This window comes from Saccopteryx bilineata, chromosome 4, assembly GCF_036850765.1.
Source record: "Saccopteryx bilineata isolate mSacBil1 chromosome 4, mSacBil1_pri_phased_curated, whole genome shotgun sequence".
In the NCBI taxonomy this organism is placed as follows: domain Eukaryota; kingdom Metazoa; phylum Chordata; class Mammalia; order Chiroptera; family Emballonuridae; genus Saccopteryx; species Saccopteryx bilineata.
Genome location: NC_089493.1, coordinates 265,818,623 through 265,840,787, shown reverse-complemented (window position 1 = coordinate 265,840,787; position 22,165 = coordinate 265,818,623). Strand labels below are relative to the sequence as shown.

At 47.8% G+C, this 22,165-nt stretch overlaps 1 protein-coding gene across 2 annotated transcripts in view; it reads right to left on the bottom strand.

Annotated features, from left to right (window-relative positions):
* Positions 1–22,165, bottom strand: part of HIP1 (huntingtin interacting protein 1) — a 159,038-nt gene that overhangs the window by 71,595 nt on the left and 65,278 nt on the right. Inside the window, exon 1 of one of the 2 annotated variants that reach the window (XM_066274526.1) lies at positions 13,192–13,385. The exons of the other annotated variant lie outside the window; for it this stretch is intronic. Within the exon in view, the coding sequence (XP_066130623.1) occupies positions 13,192–13,209 (18 nt within the window). The 5' untranslated portion in view covers positions 13,210–13,385. Of the gene's footprint in view, positions 1–13,191; positions 13,386–22,165 lie in introns of those variants that run through there. 2 annotated transcript variants of the gene reach the window in all.

The following is a 22,165-nucleotide window of genomic DNA, read 5'->3' as shown; positions in this document are numbered from 1 at the left end:
CCACTGAAGAGATGGGGAAACAGACTCAGAAGGGTTAAGCGACTTGCCCCGCTAGCTAGCCGTGATGCCTGGCTAGCTAGATGGCCCAGCTAGGAAGTAGCAGAGCCCGGATTTCAACCAAGATTTCACTCCAGGTTCAGGCACATCAGTCCCAGCTATATCCTTCCAGGTCAGGGACAATTCAGGCTCATTCCCACTGACAGAACACTCAGGTGAAAGTCAAGGCCAGGGTTCCAGAAATTGGAGTCCTTATTAACACACAATAAAAGCACAGGCCTCAGTGACCTCAGGTCAGAGCCAAAGAGGAGAGTGGATGAGCAGTGCAGGGTCTGGGCACCCTCAGGGGCCATGGGATGGCCCAGCTGGCAGGCTGGAGCTCTGATGGCTACTTCCAGCTCTGGACACGGGCAGTAATAACAATCTGAGAAGGATTTGCTAAACAGTGTTCCACAGTGGAGACGGGGGTGGTCGCTAATTCCAGAGGTGGGTTTCATCATCAGCTGTGTGGCTGTGATGGGCTTCCTCAGAAGGCAGAGCAGCCAGGAACTCTCACTTCTGTTTCTCGAAGGGTGAAGGAGAGCCCTTCCTTAGCGGAAGTGCCGTGAGGTTCAAGAGAAATGTAGGGGTGTGGACGGAGTCATCCAGAGTCCCAGGCAGGGTCAACCCCCACTGGGCATCCAGACCTGACATTCCGCTGCTCTCTGGGCTATTAACTTCTGTTGGTCACAACATGGCCAGATCTCTCTTTCTAAAACCCATCTATAAGCATGCCAGACATGTCCAAGGGTTCTCTCACACCTTTGCTTCATTTCACCCTATAACCTATTAACCACTCTCCTCAAACCATTTCCATTTTTTTTACTCTTTTTAATTTTATTTTATTCATTTTTAGAGAGAGAGAGGAAGAGAGCGAAAGAGGGGGGAAGAGCAGGAAGCATCAACTCCCACATGTGTCCTGACCAGGCAAACCCAGGGTTTCGAACCGGCGACCTCAGCATTCAAGGTCTAGGCTTTTTATCCACTGTGCCACCACAGGCCAGACCATTTCCATTTTTAAAAATCCCCTAATTTTTATGAGCAGTATATTTAAGTCCTGCCATTTAGTTAGTCATGATTTTATTCATTCACTAAATTCACCCACCAAACATATATATGTCATGTGCTATGTAAGTCAGCTTGCAGGTGAGTTAAGTCACAAGTCCTGGCTTTAAAGAATCCAGTCTATGAGGGGAGAAGGGGGTGGCATTGTGTACATACCCAGTTAGAGGAAGAACACTGGTGAGTGATGTGTGCAGGGGGCTTGAGCACAGGCATTTAACCAAGGATGAAGGGTTGTGTATGGCTGCCCTTCCCTGCAGGAAAGGGAACACCATGTTCTAACCCAATGACCATGCCTGGAAAGGGGGTGTGCAGGGAGGGGTATTCAGGGGGAGGCCAGCACCAAGACTCAAAAGTAGGGGCCAGTGCCCAACGTGGAGACTGACGGGCTGTTAGTATTGCTGGAGTGTGAAAAGGCAAAGTGAAAGTGGGGACCAGAGAGCCCAGATCACAGTTACGGGGAGACAGGAGAGAGAATTGTCCAAGCAAACTTCCCCTGCACTCACAACTCAGCTCAAAATACATCAACAAAAAGAATCCTTAAAAGTCACAATCTATTTTTTTTTTTTTAGGGAAGAGAGAAGAATGGCCGGTTATCATGGTGGCCATAGGGTGTTGTACTCTCAGCAGCTAGTCTCTTGCTATCATTTCTTTTAGGAATGGCAACGACCTAAACCAAAACCCTTTGCCTTCAGGATAGGTCCCCTCCCCATCCTCATTCTCACCTTCCTCCCCAAGAGCTTGTAACCTCTGAAGACATGCATTGCATTTCTGAGCGAAGAGCTCCAAAGTACTGGCTTGTCTTTCAGGCAGCAGCACTGGCCAGTAATACCCGGGAAGTGTCAAACCCCTGCTGGACTTGCCGCAGGTCTGAGAAGGTGGGACGGCTGGCAAGGAAACAAAGCCCGCCATTTGTAGAGCCTGCTGTCTGTCACCCTGACCTTCAAGCAGTTCCTTGGCATTGGGTTCTTTTTGTTTGTTTGTTTTTATTATTAATTTATTGTTTACATAGATTCTAGTGTCCCCCGAATATACCCTCCCCTCCCCCGTGTTCCCCAGTACATCCCCCCTTCCCCCCTCCCCCTTCCCTCCAGGATTTGCTTTTCTGCTCTCATCCCATTCTATCAGCCTATCATCCCCTTTACCTCTGTCTGCTTTCCTTCTGGATCCTTTGATCCCGCCTGTCTCTATTTCGTTCCTTAGTTCATATTGTTGGTCGATTCCTCAGATGAGTGAGGTCATATGATATTTTTCTTTCTATGCTTGGCTTATTTCACTTAACATAATAGTTTCCAGGTCCATCCATGTTGTCGTAAAAAATATTTCCTTCTTTTTCATGTCCCATAGTATTCCATAGTATATATGTACCACAGCTTTATAACCCACTCGTCCACTGCCGGGCACTTGGGCTGTTTCCAGATCTTGGCTATTGTGAACAATGCTGCCATAAACATGGGGGTGCATTTCTCCTTTTGACTCGTTGATATGGTATTCTTGGGATATATTCCCAAAAGTGGGATGGCTGGGTCAAAAGGCAGTTTGATTTTTAATTTTTTGAGGAATCTCCATACTATTTTCGACAGTGGCTGCACCAGTCTGCATTCCTACCAGCAGTGCAGGAGGGTTCCCTTTTCTCCACATCCTCGCCAGCACTTACTCTGTGTTGTTTTGTTGATGAGCGCCATTCTGACTGGTGTGAGGTGATATCTCATTGTGGTTTTAATTTGCATTTCTCTAATGATTAGTGATGTTGAGCATTTCTTCATATGCCTATTAGCCATCTGTATGTCCTCTTTGGAGAAGTGTCTATTCATTTCTTTTGCCCATTTTTTGATTGGACTGTTTATCTTCCTGGTGTTGAGTTTTACAAGTTCTTTATAAATTTTGGTTATTAACCCCTTATCAGACGTATTGTTGAATATGTTCTCCCATTGTGTGGTTTGCCTTTTTATTTTGTTCATATTGTCTATAGCTGCGCAAAAGCTTTTTAGTTTGATATAGTCCCATTTGTTTATCCTGTCCTTTATTTACTTTGCCTGTGGAGATAAATCAGCAAATATATTGCTGTGAGTGATGTCAGAGAGCTTACTGCCTATGTTTTCCTCTAGGATGCTTATGGTTTCATGACTTACATTTAAGTCTTTTATCCACTTTGAGTTTATTTCTGTGAATGGTGTAAGCTGGTGGTCTAGTTTCATTTTTTTGCAGGTAGCTGCCCAATTTTCCCAACACCATTTGTTAAAAAGACTGTCTTTACTCCATCGTATGCTATTACCACCCTTGTCAAATATCAATTGTTCATAAAGGTGTGGGTTTATTTCTGGGTTCTCTGTTCTGTTCCGTTGATCTACATGCTTGTTCTTATGCCACTACCAAGCTATTTTGAGTACAACGGCCTTGTAGTATAAGTTGACAGCTGGAAGTGTGATACCACCCACTTTATTCTTCTTTTTCAAGTTTGCTGAGGCTATTTGTGTTCTTGGGTTTCATATGAATTTTTGGAATATTTGTTCTATATCTTTGAAGTATCTCCTTGGTGTTTGAATAGGAATTGCATTGAATTTATAAATTGCTTTGAAAAGTCACAATCTTAAAGTGTAAAGCAGTGAATGGATAGACTCTTAGATGTGTGTATAAGGATGTCACTTCAAGAGTAGAAAATGGATACAGCTAAGTCAATTAACAGGGTGCTGATTAAGATGAAATGATACATCTCTACTCATAGGGATATCTGGTAGTAATTGCTAACAGTTACTAAATGCTGGCCATAGGTCAGGCACTGGTCTAAACATTGAACATACATACTAACTCTTATACCCTCACAACAATCCTACATAGAGGGTACTGTGACTACTCTATTATACAAGGGGGAAAACCCACACCTGGAGCCTTGGGAGCCTGTCCAGGTGAGTAAGCAGTGGAGATAATTCAAATCCCAGAACACATAATACACTTCCCCACTCTGATACACTGTTTCTAGACCTAGGCATAGTGTAAGCTAAAATAAACATCTATAAACTGTATTATGATATGGCACTATTTTGTTTAAATATGTGTATATTTGTCTATGTGTGCATGCTTGTATTTGGTTGGATCAAAGGAAAATTTGGTCATTTTTGACTTATAGAAACAGCACTTGCCATATGGTTCAACCCAGCGCACGTGCACGTGTCCATGCACATAACACATGCACAGACACACACAAAGAAAAGTCTATAAGAATCTACACCAAACTGTTAGCAGATGGTGGGAATACACCTGATCTTTATTTCTTTACACTTTTTTGTATTTTCTGAGAAATAGCACAGTTAAGCCTTTTCCTGTGGATTACCTATTCCCTCATCACAGCTGCCAATGAGCACAGCTACGTGACATTCAGATGTAACCCAAGCCCCCCAAGCTACAGCAGCAGAGGCCAGCGCATCCATGGCTCTCTCCCTTCAGGAGCTGAGAAGCCAAAATGGTCAAAAGCTGCCATAGGCTCTGAGCCTCAGTTTCTTCACCTTGAACACGATAGGAGGAATCACACTTTTCTGAGAACCGAATGAGATATGAACCAAAGTGCTCTGTTGTCCCACCTTCATTCTAGCTGATGTGACCGGATATGGCTGACAGGGCCTCCTAAAGTACTGATGACACCTACTCCACCCCCAGGACCATGGTCAGAGAACTGCTCATTTGACACTCAGTAGCTTTAATGGAGATTTGTTGGAAACTAGAGGCAGCATCTTCCCTCCAAATTCTAGGAAATCTGAGAGAAATTGATAAGCTTGCAGTGCGTCCAAAGTTGATTAGACTGCAGGAAGAGAGCACAGGGCAGCTGGGGCACAAGGCCGGTTCCCTGAGGTCCAGGTTCAGGCATTCTCAGCAACAAGCCAGCGTTGCAATGAGAGGTACAGTTTCAGCCAGTCCATAAGCCAGTATCAGATTAGGAATGATGGGGTGGGGGGGTGTCCCCAGGGTCCATTGGCAGCCAAGGAAAAAAACTAGCAAGGAAAGATGTCCCACTCCCTTTCACAATTCTTATCCAAGCAACCTCAGGCAACCGCAGCCATTTCTGCATACTCCCTTCCCTTTTACCAGGTCACTCACCACTGTCCAACATCCTACACACTTTACCCAACTATACTTATTTCTATTATCTTATCCCCCATGTCCCCCCCTCATCTCCCCTTTCTTCCACATTCACACAGCTCCATAAAGCAAAGATATTTTGTTTGGTTCCCTGAAGTACCCCAAGTGCTTAGAACAGCGTCTTATGCCTGAAGAATACTCCATTAGTATTCTCTGAATAAATGAATGAATAAATGGCCTGCAATGTCACCTTCCCCAACCCATCTCCTATACCTCTTGGCAGAATTAATTGTTCTTACCTCTGAGTTTCTATAGGATTTTCCTTAAATCTCTAATATGGCACTTATTACACTATAATTATTTTTCTCTTTCACCTCCTTGAAGGCACAAGTTTCCAAATGATACCATTCTCTTTCATATTCTCAGTGCCTAGCATAGGGCCTCAGAGTTGGCTGACTCGGGGGACAACCCTGACCTAGGTACAGGACAAAAAGGATGCTCTCCAGAACTGCAGTCAAGCCTGCTGCTACTGACCTCTGAGCCAGCGGGGTAGGGAGGCAGAGATGCAGTAAGACTCCTTTCCAAAGAATCTGGCCTGAGAGAACTCCAAGAGAAAGCTATTACAGGTCCCAGAAAACGAGGCAGAAGCAAGTGCATCCAAGAGAGGTCACGATAGAAAGTTAAATAAATGTTCATTCAAAAGAAAAACTACTTTCTCTCAACCTATAGTTTGTAGCTCCCATGCTTTTCCTAGCACCACGAGGCCGACCTCCAGCACTGGGGCCAGAGGGGGTGTAAGCTTATTGGCCAGAATAGCACAACCAAGCCTGACTGTCAAGTGGAGATGGCCTCAATTACTGGTTCTACAGGACACTTGCTGATTATTGTTGACTTGGGCCTCACACCCCGCTCCCACTCAGCTCTCCTCTCTTCCTCTGGCTCTGCTCCTAACAATCCTACTCGACATCTGTACACCTGTGCACAGCACACACTCTCCACTGCAATGTCTTCTCTCATCACTCCATCCGTTCACTGAGCACCTATTGTGCATCACGCGTTTTTACCAATAAAACTGCTGCTCCCCTTCTTCAAAACACAGCTTGAACACCTTTTCCAGAAGCACTGAGGGATAAGAGGATTAGGACCCCTTGCCCTGGGAACTCTGCTAGCCCCCTGGAGACAGGGACTGCACCTACTCACCTAGCATAAACCACAGGTAGTTCTTGAACACACTGTAGTCTTTTGCCTGTGCTGTTCTCTCGGCCTAGAATGCCCTTCCCTTCCTTACCCCCTGGGGGAACGGCTCTCCCCTTCTCCAGCCTTCTCAGTGAGGCCCCTTCTCTCGTGCCAGGTCATTAACCCCACCTGCTCCCACTGTTGCACACCACTCAGATGTGCTGTGTGTTTTACCACATGTACTGTAATTACTTATAATGTGTCTGACTGCCCTACCAGACCATGTTCACCCAGTGGATAGATCATTCTGAAAGGAACGTTCTACCCTTCGCCTGAAGTTTTAGGATTTTACCTGTTGCCTAAATATTAATAATTATAGCTGTGGCTTAGGAAGCCCCTCCCATACACCAAGAACTTTAAACAGGCCGTCTCAACCCCTCCCGTGCCTGCAGACACCAATTCCCCTGAGGTGAGGAAGCTGGAGGACATAGGGCAACTAACTTGTCCATAGTCCTAGAGCAGCAAATGGTGGCATCAGGATTTAGCCTCTGGCCTATCTGACTCCAAAGCCCTTGGTCAGCATCTAGAGCAGTGTCTGGACACAGAAGATGCTCCCTGATCCTCCATGTGCAGGGGTGGCACTGTGGACTCTAGGTGGCTCCCACTATAGTCTCATCCACAGCACCACTGACCACCTCCAGATCAAAGACTCCTTAGGACAGCAGGGAACCTAAAGGAAATGGATTTTTTTTTTCTTAAAAGACCCCGACTTCTTTGGGGCCCCAGGCAGCAGGACAAATACTGGAATTCTTTGGCTCAGAGACAGCTGCAAGACCACATGCCGTCTGGCTTTGACCTAGGACCTCTCAGGCAAGAAGGAAGACAGGGTTGAGAGAAAACAGCCCCCGGACATGCTCCTCAAGAAAATCACCCATCTGTGTGTGTGTATTGGGGAGCAAGGACAGGGACAGGGACAGGGGTGGGGATGGGGGAATGGGGACGAGGAAGCGGGAGGCACAACTTAGGGGGAAGAGTAGGAAAGGAGGGTTGTCTCGAGGCTGGGATGACTTAAAATCTACGTTTGTCTCTGAACCCTGACTGGCAGGATGACTTGAAGCAGCCTCTGAGGACACTATATCCTGCTTCTCAAGGTTGTTTTGAGGGAGAAAATAAGCCAGGCAAGAGTATTCTGTCAATTACAAATATCTATGTGTCATCCCACTCAATGCATTTCAAGGAAACCTCTGTCTCCTTCTCTTGACTCTAAGCCTTTCTGTGGACAACTTGGTTATCCACAGCTCTGGATCCCTGACATCTTAACATCCACACCCAGGGGCCTGTGCATAAATAATGGGTATTCAATGTGTCTGAGTTGAACTGAACCTCATCTTGGTTAAAATCACTTGGATAAAATCTTGGTCGTTAGTGACAATAAGTAATAGCAGTTACATGGTAAATCAAAAACTTTTCTTCCTAAGCATTTTTAAAGGAGGCAAGTTTCAGATTTTCTTACCCACTGGCACTTGGCCGAGGCCCATGTCATTTATGACCCCTGATTTTACTACAGGGGCTGGATGGAGAAGGTGGCTGATCCATGGTGCTCCACTAGCCAGGATACATCAACTCGCTTCTCTGGAACTGCACCCCAGTGTTCAAATGAGCTGCCCTTCTCAGGAGGTCAGTCACACTAGCCATACTGGACCTCGGCCCTGAACCCACAGCTCTCGGTTCCCAAAGCTGTGGCAAGGACTCAGAGGCCATGCTCCTCCGGGGTCCCTGGGCAGCTCCAGTGGCCAGAGAGGCTTTCTCTCTCTTCAGGGAGTTGAGTCTAGCATAGCACGGCCCCCTGTAAGAGTCCTGGCCAGCCAAATCTGCTACTTCAGAAAACAAATCCTACTTCCCAGAGCCATGTGGAGCACATAACCTCTTCCTCCCGAGAGCCCTCAGTGAGTCACAGCAATCAGCCCTCCAGTCTTCTCATGAGGCTGACATCCTCCTCACCCTCCTCTGGACATTCTCTATGTCAGAGACTCAAATCTTTTTAGACTCGGACTACAGGAAAACGTACATTCTATAAGGCCAGCCCTTACCTGTGCCTGTGTGTGTATAGAGCCAAAACCAGTTTCTTTTAAATTTTTATTTATTTATATTTTATTTTTTTACAGGGACAGAGAGAGAGAGAGAGTCAGAGAGAGGAATAGACAGGGACCGACAGGAACGAAGAGAGATGAGAAGCATCAATCATCAGTTTCATTGCGACACCTCAGTTGTTCATTGATTGCTTTCTCATATGTACCTTGACTGTAGGCCTTCAGCAGACCGAGTAACCCCTTGCTCGAGCCAGCAACCTTGGGTGCAAGCTGGTGAGCTTTTTGCTCAAGCCAGATGAGCCCGCGCTCAAGCTGGCGACCTCAGGGTCTCGAACCTGGGTCCTCTGCATCCCAGTCCAACACTCTATCCACTGCGCCACTGCCTGGTCAGGCAAGCCAAAACCACTTTCATTAACTAATGCTTACCTCCTTACATGGAATATAATGGGATGTTTTCTGATCTTTTTCACTCTTTCAAACACTGGCTACAATTTACTAGACTAATTTTGTGACCCAGAGCTGAAAACAGTGCTCTGGTTTCACCCATGTCCTCCGTGTTCCGCTTTAACTCGTTATTTAGCTCAGACCCTAAACGGGAGGACGTCCTTCTGTCCGCAGCTATTAGCTGATGTGGGCTGTGAGCAGAGTTCCATTCTACACTGGGTTCTCCCCAGCGTGGCATTTCCTTCTCCTACATCCCAACTCAATCCAGCAAACAGACATACACTCCTGAAGCTTTCTCCTGCCCCACCATCATTATCATTTACCCAGAACCCCTGAAGCACTTTTTCTCCACTCCGCCCACCTTCCTGCTGTGTGAGCAGGAGGATCCGAGGGGTTCGGTGATTCAGATTGGAGGGAGCAGTGAGATTCACAAAGAAACCTCAAGTTTTTTAAATAGCTGGAGATAACTGAGGAGGTGTACAGTCCACCTATAGACAAGTGTTAAGCCCTCTCCCTGGACCTTCTCCCCTAAGGGACCCCAGAGACCAAAGGACACCAACCAGCTCATCTTTTTAGATTAGCTTGTATCCATTCTAGAATCTGGTCAGTGAATCTTCTTCCTCATCCCTTATTTATTTTGTCATCATAGCATGTGTTTTGGTGATCAGGAGAACTTGGTGCAAGATCTGGTCCAATCATTTAGATCAGTGGTCCCCAAACCCCGGGCCACGGACCGGTACCGGTCTGTGGGCCATCTGGTACCAGTCCACAGAGAAAAAATAAATAACTGACATTATTTCCGTTTTATTTATATTTAAGTCTGAACGATGTTTTATTTTTTAAAAATGACCAGATTCCCTCTGTTACATCTGTCTAAGACTCACTCTTGACGTTTGTCTCGGTCATGTGATACATTTATCCATCCCACCCTAAAGGCCGGTCGGTGAAAATATTTTCTGACATTAAACTGGTCTGTGGCCCAAAAAAGATTGGGGACCACTGATTTAGATGGCATCTGGGTCTTCACTTTGCTGAACCTCAATTTTCTTATCTATATAATGTGGCTTTTTATTTCCACCCTACCTTCCTCATAGGACTGAACAGATGTGAAAATGCCTTGTAAACTGTACAGCACTATGCAAATATAAATCATTACATAAACTACATATTGTTTTTTAAGAATTGACAGTGTTGACCCTGCTCCCCAAATTACAGCTCTATATTCTGTGTTCAGCGAAGGCACATACTCCGTCATCAACCCCAAAAGGCATGTGCACTTTACCCCCAAGTGCTTGGTTAAACCAGCTCTCCCTTGGGCAGAAACGGGTATCATCAAAAATTCATCAGTCACAGCAGCTGGTGAATCCACTCTCCCCAGTCATTTGCACCTTCACTCAGAAAATAGACATGGGGGAATTGGTCCCCGGAGCAGTCAACCAAAATACAGCCTACATTCAACTCTTGTGGCCAATCAAGAAAATAAAGGCTGTGTGTGTGTGTGGTGGGAGAATCAGAGTCATGTTAGATAACACTTTGGAGACCATCATTATCATAAAGGCCACCATGTACGGAGGAGGGCTTACTATGCCAAGTCCTATGCCTTAAAAGAATTATTTCAAGCCTTCATGAGAATGCTCAAGGCAGGTACAGGCATATCTCGGAGACAGTGTGGGTCTGGTTCCAGGGGACCACAATAAAGTGAATTTTTTGTTTTCCCATTGCATATAGAAGTTATGTTTGTGCTACACTATAGTCTATTAAGTGTGCAGTACCATTATGTTTAAAAAAATGTACATGCCTTAATTTAAAAATACTTTATTGTTAAAAAATGCTGACCATCCTCTAAGCCTGTTGGAAAAATAATGTCAACAGACTTGCTTGGTGCAGGGTTGCCACAAGCCTTCAATTTGTAAAATAACACAATACCTGTGAAGCACAAAAAAATAAGTTATGCCTATATTACTGTCCCACTTTACAACTGAGGTTAAGAAACTTGCTCAAAAGCATGCAGGGAGTTGGGTGAACCATAATTTGCTTTTCTCATTCAGCAATAAGCTAAAGAAACCCCCAAGGCTGATGTTGGGCTCTGCCAAGTATATGGTAGAAATGCTGGGTTTGAGGTCAACCCTGGAGCCAAGGGTCCCGGAGTGAGTACTTTAATTCGGAGATGGGGTTTCAATGGTCAGTATAAATAGTAACTTGGGCCGGGCCTACTACAGGAATGAGAAGCAGGTACCAATTCCCTGGGGTGGGTAAAGTTCTTCTCGCTACACAGTCCAGGGTCTGTGCTCTTTACAAAGAGCTGAGGACAATAGATTCTGGGCTGGGCATTTAACTGCTTAATAATTAATGAGAATCTAATATCACTTTTGTTTGGACCCCAAGCTAAAAGAGGAAAGAGGCAAAATATGTGCCTTTCCTGTGCCCAAAATTCTCCAGAGGTTAGCCAGCACCTACAGGCCAAGGTTGGAACACCTTGGCTGGCATTCAAGTCCTTTCTGGTCTGGCCCCAACCAATGATCTCAACATTTCCTGACTGCAAACCTCTGTCCCAGCCAGACATCCTTAGCTGTACCCAGTGGACTCTGCCCATTCCTCTTCCTGTGACTTTCCCAACAGGCAATTCCCTTCACTGCTCTCAGCAGAGCCAACACTACTCTGCCTCAAAGAGCCAGCCCAGGGCCTCATCCACCATCTGAACTCTGCTGCCCAGTCCCTACTCAGAACCCCGCAGCCCTTGGAGTTGTGGCCTGATTGGGGCCTGCGCTGAGAGCTGTTTGGCAGCCACTGGACTAGCGCTTCAGGTCCCTTGTGCCTCCCCCAGAGCCCAGACAGATGACTCTTTGGTCTTGCCGTAAGACACCTCTAGGAAAGGGCTGGTTGCTGGTCAGTTTTCCACCTCTCTCTCCCTACAGCTGCCTAAAGGACTTTTGAGGGATAGTTCTAATAATTACCCAAAGAAGTAAGCTTTCATGGTTCACACATAGGAAATGGTGGTCCAGCCTCTTGGCATTGCCCAACCATGAAGAGGTATGCATCCTCATAGGAACATGGGAGCCAACAAAGCCTCTCATCCCAACCCCAGGGGTCGCACTCAGTCAGTTTGGGACTGATCTCCAGCCGTGGGAAAAAATAATTCTAACCTATTTTCTGTTCCCCTTCCTTCTGCCTCCCATCCAAGACAGAATGCCAAAGGCCAGGCAGGGCCAGGGACATCCATGCCTTTTCCATAGAGACAGATGCTTCAAAAGGGTACTTACTCTCTGGGACAACTAGCCTAATTCTGTACAATCCTATCCCTAAGGTACAGGCAGATCCAGACCCCTCCCCCAGACACACCAGCACATCCTAACCCAGCTCTTTTCCTCTGAAGCACAGCTCATCATAGGGTACCTCCCCAGCCTGACACACAGGCCCGCAAAATTTCTAAGGCTAGGAGTGTGGGGTGCGCTACCCTGGTCTAGAGCCAGGGTCAGGGTGGTAGTGATCTCAAGGGCTCCCTTCAATCTTCATTAGGAGTGGCAGCCAGTCCAGATCCTTAAGAAAACCTACCCCAGACCTACAAAGTGCTCCCAGAGACCCCTCCCTTCAGAGTCCCATTAATCACATCCTGCTACCCTTGAGGATTGCTCCTTAATTAACAAGCAAGTATTCATCTCCTACTGTGTTCCTGGGGATGAAGGGGGAGGTCAGCACCTTCCAGGGAATCAAATGCTTAAGAGGCAAAGGTGTTTGCTGTTTCTCAGGCCCAGGCAGCTGGAGTCTAAAAGTGGTAAATCTAGAACATCCCCCATCTATGACAAGGACTGCATTCCTGCCCCCTCATCTTCTAGGCTGGTTAACGCCCTACCTCCTCCACATCGCCCTCCCAGGCCACCCACCTGTGCCCTCCTGTCCACTAGCTCAGTCCAAAAATCTTTCCATAAATCTCAAATAGGTGTGCAAGCAAGGGCTCTGGAGGAGATGGGAGGAGCCCCCTTTCCACAGCCATTCCGCCCCCCCCCCCCCCCCCAGGCTGGTTTCCCAATTTGGAAGGCGAGCTCAACAGCCCTCCCAGTCTCTGGAGTCCAGCGAGCTCTCCCGGGCAGCCCTGGAGGCAGAGCGGCGGGAAACTCGGAGCCCCATCCCTGTCCTCCAGCCGCCTCCAGAATCCTGGCCCGACTCCCTTCTCCAGCACGCCTGGAGTTCGGGCCAACAGGCAGGATCAACAATCCAGAAACTTTCAATAGATCAAGCCGACTGTGAGGGGGAAGAGAGAGGGAAGTTGGGGGGGGGGGGCTCCAGGGCAGAGCCCCTGCTCTTCACTTACCATCTTGCTCACATCCATGACCGAGGCTGCAGGGCACCCCCCACCCCTTGAGATCCTGCTTTCCCCAAATGGGGCTCCTGGCTAATCCAGCCCCGTTGGTGCCATGCTGCGAGGAGGGCGGCCGGCAGGGCCCCCGCGGACTGGGGAAGGCGGCGGTGGCGGCGGCAGGACCGAGGCTGGACCGGAGAAAGGAAGGGGAGGGGAGGTAGGGAGGGGGAAGGGGCCGAGCGCGGAGCCGCAGCGCGCACCGGGGGCGGGGGAGGCGCGGCCCGGCGGGCGGACCCGCGCTGCAAGCCCCCAGGAGCCGGGAATTCCCGAAATCAGCTGGGGGTGCCCCGGTGAGGGAGGCGAGGAGCCGGGCGTGGGGTGGGGGTGCGGGGGAATCAATGGACCGATTTTGGGGGCGAGAGCCCGCGGCTCGGCGCGCGGCAAGGGTGTGATTTGAATAACAAAAGGTCGCTTCTACTAAGCCCAGGCGGCTGGGATCACCAAGCCGGGAGCGAGGCCGCCTGGCCCGCCAGGAAGAGAGAGAGAGAGAGAGAGAGAGAGAGAGAGCGCGAGCGCGCACACGCGCGTGCAAGTGTGTGCGCTCGCGTGTGTGCATGTTTGGTGGTGGGATCAGTGGGACTCAGGAAGTGAATGGGGGAGGGTGGCTGAAAAGGAGAGAGCTGGGGGGCACCGCGAGCCGACATTCCAGTGGGGGAAGGGGGTCCGCTCAGCCCCTCCTCACTAGGCTTCACCGGACAAAGGCGGAATTCAGAGCCAGTTGCTTGCCTCCTGTGGCTAATCCGGAGGGGACGCCCAGATGAGCCTGGGGTCTGCCAACAGAAGGGTGAATTAAGGAAGTGGAACAGGTATCCCCAAAAGGCCCCGAGGTTCCCCACGAGCTAGCTAGAGCCAGCCCTTCCTGGAGTAAGGGAAACTGGCTTCCAAATGATGTTGGCCCTGAGAGCAGAGCTCCTTTCTCTCATACCAGAACCCCCAATCTTCCATTCCATACTCAACGCCTGTCTGCTCTTAGTGAAATGGGAAGCAGACACTCCTCTCTGTAGGGGACGCAGTTGGTGGCAGAAAAGGACTCCTGGCAAATGTTCTTTGAGGGCAGTCACCAGAAAAAAGCTAGAGGCCCAACCAACCCTCTGGCTTCAACACAGGCTGCTCCAAATCCTCAGATGAGCAGGAAGGTTTGGGGCACAGCAGAGGCAGCAGAGACTTGAGATGGCTTCATCAACCCTGTGTTACACAACAGGTGAAGAAACCGAGGCTTAGAAAAGGAGAGTGATTTGGCCCAGGCCACACACCTGGCAAGGAGTGGGGGCAGGAGAAGAAGCTTCAGTAAGGGTAGTGCAGCCCAAGCCAACAAGAGCTTCTTATGCTGTCATGGAGCAACTAGATTCTAAAATCCTTTCCAATGAACAGGTAATGGGACCCAGCCACAACCCTGGCCCACACCAAGGTGCCAAGAAGGCAGCACTGGTTGAGTCCCCTATGCTGACCTCAGGACTGGCTAGGCTGACTAGAGCAGCCCCTGCTTCTTTACTTCTGAGTTCTCAATCTATAAAATAGGGACTTTTTCTCTCTGCCACCTAGAGGGATTAAGAACACCATGATATAAAAGTCAGAAAAGCAGAAGTAATAGGATGTAAGGGGTTTCATTGGGGAGGTTATTTTCATTTCTGGGCTCTGGACTCTAGTCAAGGGTCCCTCAGCTTCAGGTAAGAGCTCTCTTGGCCCAGGTCTCCATCTAACCTCAAGTCTGGACTGCAGACTGACTCTCCCACCCCCTACAGGGCTGTCCCTGCAAGCCTAGCTCTTCCCACACTGCCCCAGCCAGGACATCAGGAGGGCTGCCATGGTTTGTTCTGGTATGCTCAGCTCCAATAGAGGTAACACCCAAGGGAGATCAGGGCCAGGTGAACCACCAGGAGTCACTTAATACAGAAGTGGAGTTTGGATTATTTACTTGATTAAATGTACAACCATCTTTAAAAAAAAATAGATAGACTTTCTATGTTTAAAAAATATTATGAACTCTTAGGCCTGAGGTTCATAAATAGATCAAGGTCTCCCAATAAATAGATCTTGGCACCTTAGCTGGCAGAGCCCATTTTCTCCTTGCTAAAATGGAGATAGTGGCATCCACTTCATTTGCAGGTAGTAAGGGGCAAATGAAAGAACTTTCCCACACCTTACCTGTATGCTGAATAATAGCTTCCAAAGACACCAGATCCTCATTCCTGGAACCTGTAAACATTACCTCATATGGCAAAGACTGTGCAGGTATGATGAAGGATTCTGGGATGGGAAGATGATCCTGGATCATCTGGGTAGACCCTAGATGAAATCACACATCTCTCTCCCCGTAAGGGGGACATTTAATACACAGAAAAGGTGAAGTCTACCACAGAGGCAGAATGATGGAATGATGTACCACAAGGTAGGACATGCTGGCAGCCACCAGAAACTCTAACAGGCAAGGAACAGATTCAGATTCTCCTCCAGAGCCTCTAGAAGGAGTGTGGTCCTGTCAACACAGTGATTTGAGCCTCGGGATACTGATTATAGACTTCTGGTCTCCAGAACTATAAAAGAATAAATTTTGCTGTTTTAGCCTTGAAATGCACGGTAATTTGTTACAACAGCCACAGGAAGTGAATACATTGCCAGTGAGGACAGGTGTCATGGATCCAGGTATGCCCCTGCCTTGTGGGCTTCTCTGTAGACCTCCTTGGAGCTGCTTAAATGGTGGCAAAAGGAAAGGTCTGCCAGGAGCAGGCAGGCCCTCCTGCTCCAGTTAGGGGCGGTACCCTGGCAAATACATGTAAGCGTATATATGCATGAATGCACACATGCATACATATACAAACACAGGGAAGGAGCCAACAGCTCTTCTTAAAAGAGTTTGGGCTTCTCTACTTGGGCTAATGTAGCACCTGCTAGGCCCACCCAGCACACAAACTTCTTTTGGGGCCTGCCATTCCTACCCTTCTTGGGCAAATAGGTTAAGACTTAGAGAGGAGGCCATGGGGAGGTGCCTGCCTGAGCCTTCCCCATTCTACAGTGGTTGTGCCACAAGGTATCCCACGGTCTCAGGACATTAAGGAAAGACATTTCTAGCCATGCAGGTGGGGAGAAAAGCATTTTGAAATGTGGGATCACCACGAGGCTGTGGGCAAATGGCTTAGGCTGGGAGCCCCCTTTGAATAAATTAGGTCAGAAAGAGAAACTAGGTCCAGAAATAAGAATGCTGTGGCCCCCAGCTGCCATTCTGTCCTTCCTTTACCAGTTCCAGGCCACCATATACAAAAGCCTACTGGACTTCTCCACCTGGGGGTGGGGTGGGGTTTCAGTCTCATAGGCACCTCATACTCAAGGAGTCTAAAGATAAACTTTGACCTGACCAGGAGGTGGCGCAGCAACAGAGCGTCAGACTGAAATGTGGAGGACCCAGGTTCAAAATTCCGAGGTCGCCAGCTTGAGCATGGGCTCATCTGGTTTGAGCAAGGCTCACCAGCTTGAGCCCAAGGTCGCTGGCTTGAGCAAGGGGTCACTCACTCTACTGTAGCCCCCTGGTCAAGGCACATATGAGAAAGCAATCAATGAACAACTAAGGTGTTGCAATAAAGAATTGATGCTTCTCATCTCTCTCTCTCCCTTCCTGTCTGTCTGTTCCTATATGTCTCTCTCTCTGTCTGTCACATACAAACAAAAAAGATAAACTTTGTTTTCCCTCTGTATTCACAGCCTGGCTCTCTCTTTGTGTTGTCTCCACTAATGGTTCCACCTCCACTAGTTGCTTAAGCTAGAAATTCTGAAGTCAGCTTTAATTCTTCCATTGACAATCCCCTACTCTCACCCCATGCAATCAGGCCCCAATCTATGCAATTCTTTCTTATAGTTTCCATTCTGTGTCTCCCCTCCCAATACCGACTGTTCCTCTGATAGCTGAGATTTTCAACAACAGCCTCCTAGCCTCCCTGCCTCCATCTCTTCCTATCTAACTCATCCTCCACACATCTAAGTGTGAGTCCCCACTACTCCACCCCAAATGGGAAAAACAAACAAACCTCTTTTATGGTTTATTACCCCTCAAACTCCCTACTGATCTGGTTGCACCTCCCTACTATCCTGGCCCATCAAACTATCAAACTACTCGTGAATACTCAGGATGCTCCTGAAATGCCTTTCCCACTTCCTCAGCTTGGAAAATTATTTCTCACCCTTCAGGACCCATCTCAGATGTCACCTTCTCTGTGAAGATATCCCTGACCTCTCCAGACACTGCCAAGTAAAGTCATTCAGGAGTTCTTAAACTCCTGGATACAACCTTCATCGCCCTGGATTCTCCCTGCTTTCCTGTGAGCTCCCTTGCATCCTGAGTGCCCTGCCCCTTACTCACTTATCTGCCCCAGGGCTCCCTCCAGTCCACCCGAGTTCCACACCCCATCACTTCCCACTCTTAACATCAAGGTACAAGTATGGGACTCTGGGAGCCTTTACGGAAGGTATGGATGTGATCTGGTAGAGGGTGACACCTGCTGGAGAATGTGATTCTGCAGCCTAGCCCTACAAAGACCACACTGATCCCAGCTAGCTGACAGGTTCAGGGTTGGGCCTTAGGGTACTTTAGAAGCTTGAGATTCCATGTATTTTCAGAAACAAAAGTTTAAACTAAACAGTACTCCCAACAAAGGGCCTTGTATAATATATGTTACTATGCTACCACTAACAATAAGCATATGCAGAGGGCTGTCAAGTTTATGAAATGCCTTTTTGTCCATTAGCTCATTTGATCCTTAAAAAAATTGGGTAAGGCAGCTAGAATGGGTATTGTTATCAGAACACTTATTTTACAGGTGAGGTGTGGTAGAGGAGAGAGTGTACAACTGAAACCAATGGAAGGCACTGATATGGGTAGGAAAGGCCCAAAGTTTCTTTAGCTTTGCCGATAGTGTTTTAACATTTTATAAGGATAACGTGATGAAATATTATTACTTGCATAATAACAATGGATACTAAAGGAGAAAGTGTAGATGGTGGAGTCAGACCTTAAGTTGAATTCTAACTCCATTACTTTCTTGATATGTAAAAGTATCTTAACCTCTCTGACTTTGTTTCTTACCTGACAAGTAGGGCTAATAAATACTGTACCTGGCAAGGTTGATGTGAGAATTAAGAAACCAATGTATATAAAGCACATGGCACCAGTGTGAGGCTGGCCCCAGGCATGGCTCAACACACTCGTCTCTCCTTTTACTTGGTGGTGAGTCCCTGAAAAATTCTAAATAATTTTTTTAAAGCTTATTTCATAAGAAAAAAAAAGAATAAAAAGCCAAGGACAACAGTAGTCATTGTGATTTAAATGACAAGCCTGACCTGTGGTAGCGCAGCAGATAAAGCATCAACCTGGAACACTAAGGTCGCAGTTTGGAAACCCTGGGCCTGCCCAGTCAAGGCACATATGGGAGTTGATGCTTCCTGCTCCCCCCCCCTTCTCTCTCTCTGTCTGTTTTCTCCTCTCTAAAATAAGTAAATAATAAAAAAAAGTTTAAAAAATGACAGTTAATAAATAGGTTAATAAGGAAAAAAAATAAGCAAAGCCATTGACCACTCCCAGCTGAGCAGCAGAGGACATTATCTGGCCATCCCTAGCCGAGTGAGTCCTACTATTCCCATGGGAAGCTCCTGCAAACAGAGCCTTGGCCAGGATGTGTGAGATCCCAGTGTGGCCTGTGTACCTGGTGGCTCTGAAATGAACTATTCCCATTGGATTTTCCTTGGGTAGAATGTGGCTTTTTCAATGAGTCGCTCTGACGCCAATGGGAAAAGCCTCCCTGTGGGGGCATGATTACACTTAAAGGTTGTAAAAGAAAACACCCTGAAGGAACACAGGAGGTCCTGGACCTAAATACCTGAAGGGTAGAGCGTCACATGGCAAGTCAGGAGGTGGGTGTTGTTGGGGAGAGAGAGGACATTGTATCATGCTGTGAATAATAACAACTGGTAACATTTACTGAGTTCTGACCATGTGCCTGGCATTATTAACAAGCACTTTACAGCCTGGGCAGGCTGTGGCACAGTGGATAAAGCATCAGCCTGGGACACTAAGGACCCAGGTTCAAAACCCTGAGGTTGCTCGCTGGCTTTAGCACAGGTTCAGCCAGCTTGAGTACGGGCTATGACCCCATGGTCACTGGCTTGAGCAAGGGGTCACTGGCTTGGCTGGAGCCCCCACCTAAGTCAGGGCACATATGAGAAAGTAGTCAATGAACAACTAAAGTGCCAAAACTATGAGTTGACATTTCTCGTCTCTCTCCCTTCCTGTCTGTCCCTGTCTATCTCCCTCTCTCGCTTAAAAAAAAAAAAAAAAAAGCACCTCGCAAGTATTATATTTTTAATTCTCACAACAACCCTGTACACTAAGTGTTACTGTTACTATCCTTATTTTACAGATAAGGAACCAAGGCCCAGAAAGGTTAAGTGACTGTCCCAGTGCCTCACAGCTAATAGGCTGGCAGTGTATTCCAGAGTCCCCACTCATAGCCCCTACAATGGGTTTATGCTGAGCCACACTATATGGTGTCCCTAGCACCTGGCACTACCCTGCCTGTGTGATACCTGCCCTTCGCAGGGTTGGCAGGCAGTTTAAACTGCTATTAATAGTGTGAACTTTTGTTTATGGGGTTGATTTTCTTTATTCTAAAACCTTGTGAATTAATTGTGAGTACAATGAATTCTGCTACCTTCTCCTCCTTCCCCAAGTGGTCTGCATAACTTCTCAAAGCCAGACACTAGGCACTTGGGACTTCGATCCCATCCCTTCCCTGTGTGCTGTGCGTGCTGCTGTGCAGGTATATCTGCTGTGGGTATGCAAGAATGGGCCCTGAGAAATGATTCCTTAAGTAGTTTAAACATTTCCCCTGAACATAGTTTTTCATCATGCACACCCTAAACGGGCATATATTTTAGAGATATCTGGCACTATCCCAGGTACCCAAATTCTTAAACTGAAGTAAAAATAAATACAGGCAGACCTCATTTTATTGTGCTTTGCTTTATTGCACTTCACAGATGTTACTTTTTTTTTTTACAAATTGAAGGCAAGACCCTGCACCAGCAAAAAGATTACAACTTGCGTTATTGCAATACTCCTTTATAGCAGTAGTCTGGACCCGAGCCCACACTAACCCCTAGGTACTGACTATTAAACACCACAGAGAAAGAAAATGGTGGCAGCTTAGGCAGGAAGCTGTCAGCAACGAACGAGATACTAGGACATGGCCATGGGGGTATGAAGTGAAGTAAAAGCAAGCAGAGAATGTAGATGGGAGACCCTAGAATTAAGCGCTGGAAAGGAGAGTGAACTGCTAGGTGGGGATTAAACTTCCCACCTCCTCCAGTGATGCTGTATGTTACAATCAGGTTCAGCTTCCAACTCAAAATTTTTTTAGCCAAATCTTTCAGATGAGACCACTGAGACATCTTACTCTTGACCTCTTGGAATATACTTCTAATTTTATACAGAGTCCTAGTTATTTGATTTCTAAATGCAAAATTCATTTTTTAGAAAGCTCTCAGCAGTATCTAGGTAGAAGTGACAGGTAACAATAAACTGTGAAGCTGAGCAATTCTCTTGGGGAAGCCTAGGCTGGCAGGGGCAGTTGGTGGCACATCGGCACCCTACCTGATATTGCTACCAAGCCCTGGACCTCAGTTTCGGAATTGCCACAACTGCTGCAGAAGCCTCATCCTTTGTGGTCCTGAAGGGCCAGGTTGTCAGTAGCTTAAATCATCTGATCAGATCCTGGGCTCATGCCATAGCTAGCAGGTGCCTACAGGAACCCTTGCTCCCTGTTGATGGGCCACCAGCTCTCCTTCTCAACTAGATCTGCCACAAATGTGTTGATATTCACAAGATGGCCCCAAAAGGAGCACGGGTGGTAATCTCCATAAGTCTCCATTATCAGCACTGAGTAGGCACAGGGCTGCCAAATCCCCTCACGGGCTCTCGCCTGGCCTCTGAGCACCCGCTCAATAAAGACTTAGTTACGGGCCCTGGCCGGTTGGCTCAGCGGTAGAGCGTCAGCCTAGCGTGCGGAGGACCCGGGTTCGATTCCCAGCCAGGGCACATAGGAGAAGCGCCCATTTGCTTCTCCACCCCTCCGCCGCACCTTCCTCTCTGTCTCTCTCTTCCCCTCCAAAGCCAGGGCTCCATTGGAGCAGGGATGGCCCGGGCGCTGGGGATGGCTCTGTGGCCTCTGCCCCAGGCGCTAGAGTGGCTCTGGTCGCAACATGACGACACCCAGGAGGGTCGCAACATGGCGACGCCCAGGATGGGCAGAGCATCGCCCCCTGGTGGGCAGAGCGTCGCCCCCTGGTGGGCGTGCCCGGTGGATCCCAATCGGGCGCATGCGGGAGTCTGTCTTACTGTCTCTCCCTGTTTCCAGCTTCAGAAAAAAAAAAAAAAGCAAAAAAAAAAAAAAAAAAAAAAGACTTAGTTACGGATGTACGATCACAGTAACTGCGCTGTTGAGCCTGCATTAAACCTAATAAACACCTGTGTTGTGCTTTGTCCATCACAGGGTTTACAGGAGCAAGGAACTCACCTGCAGCATGCCAGGCACCAGACTGGATGCTCTGCCTATGTTGTCCTGTCTAATCCTTCCAGCTCACGGCACCTGCTCTATAGATGTGGATGCTGAGTTACACAGGGACTAGGGACTTCCCAAGTCCCACAGACAGTGATTACTACAAGTCATCTACCTGCAGATCCCCTGCTTTCCTGCTGTGTCTGTGGCCCACCTTCCTGGGATAAACTCGGGCACAGCAAGGGCTCAGATCACTCCCACTGACAATCTGTTAGCTTTCTAGGAGCAAGGCCATGGGAGCCTCTCCATCAGCCGGGACATGTCTGCCCCAGAGCACTCTCTGGGCACCAGCTAGGAATGTCAGTGCTGTCCTTGGAGACCCTAAG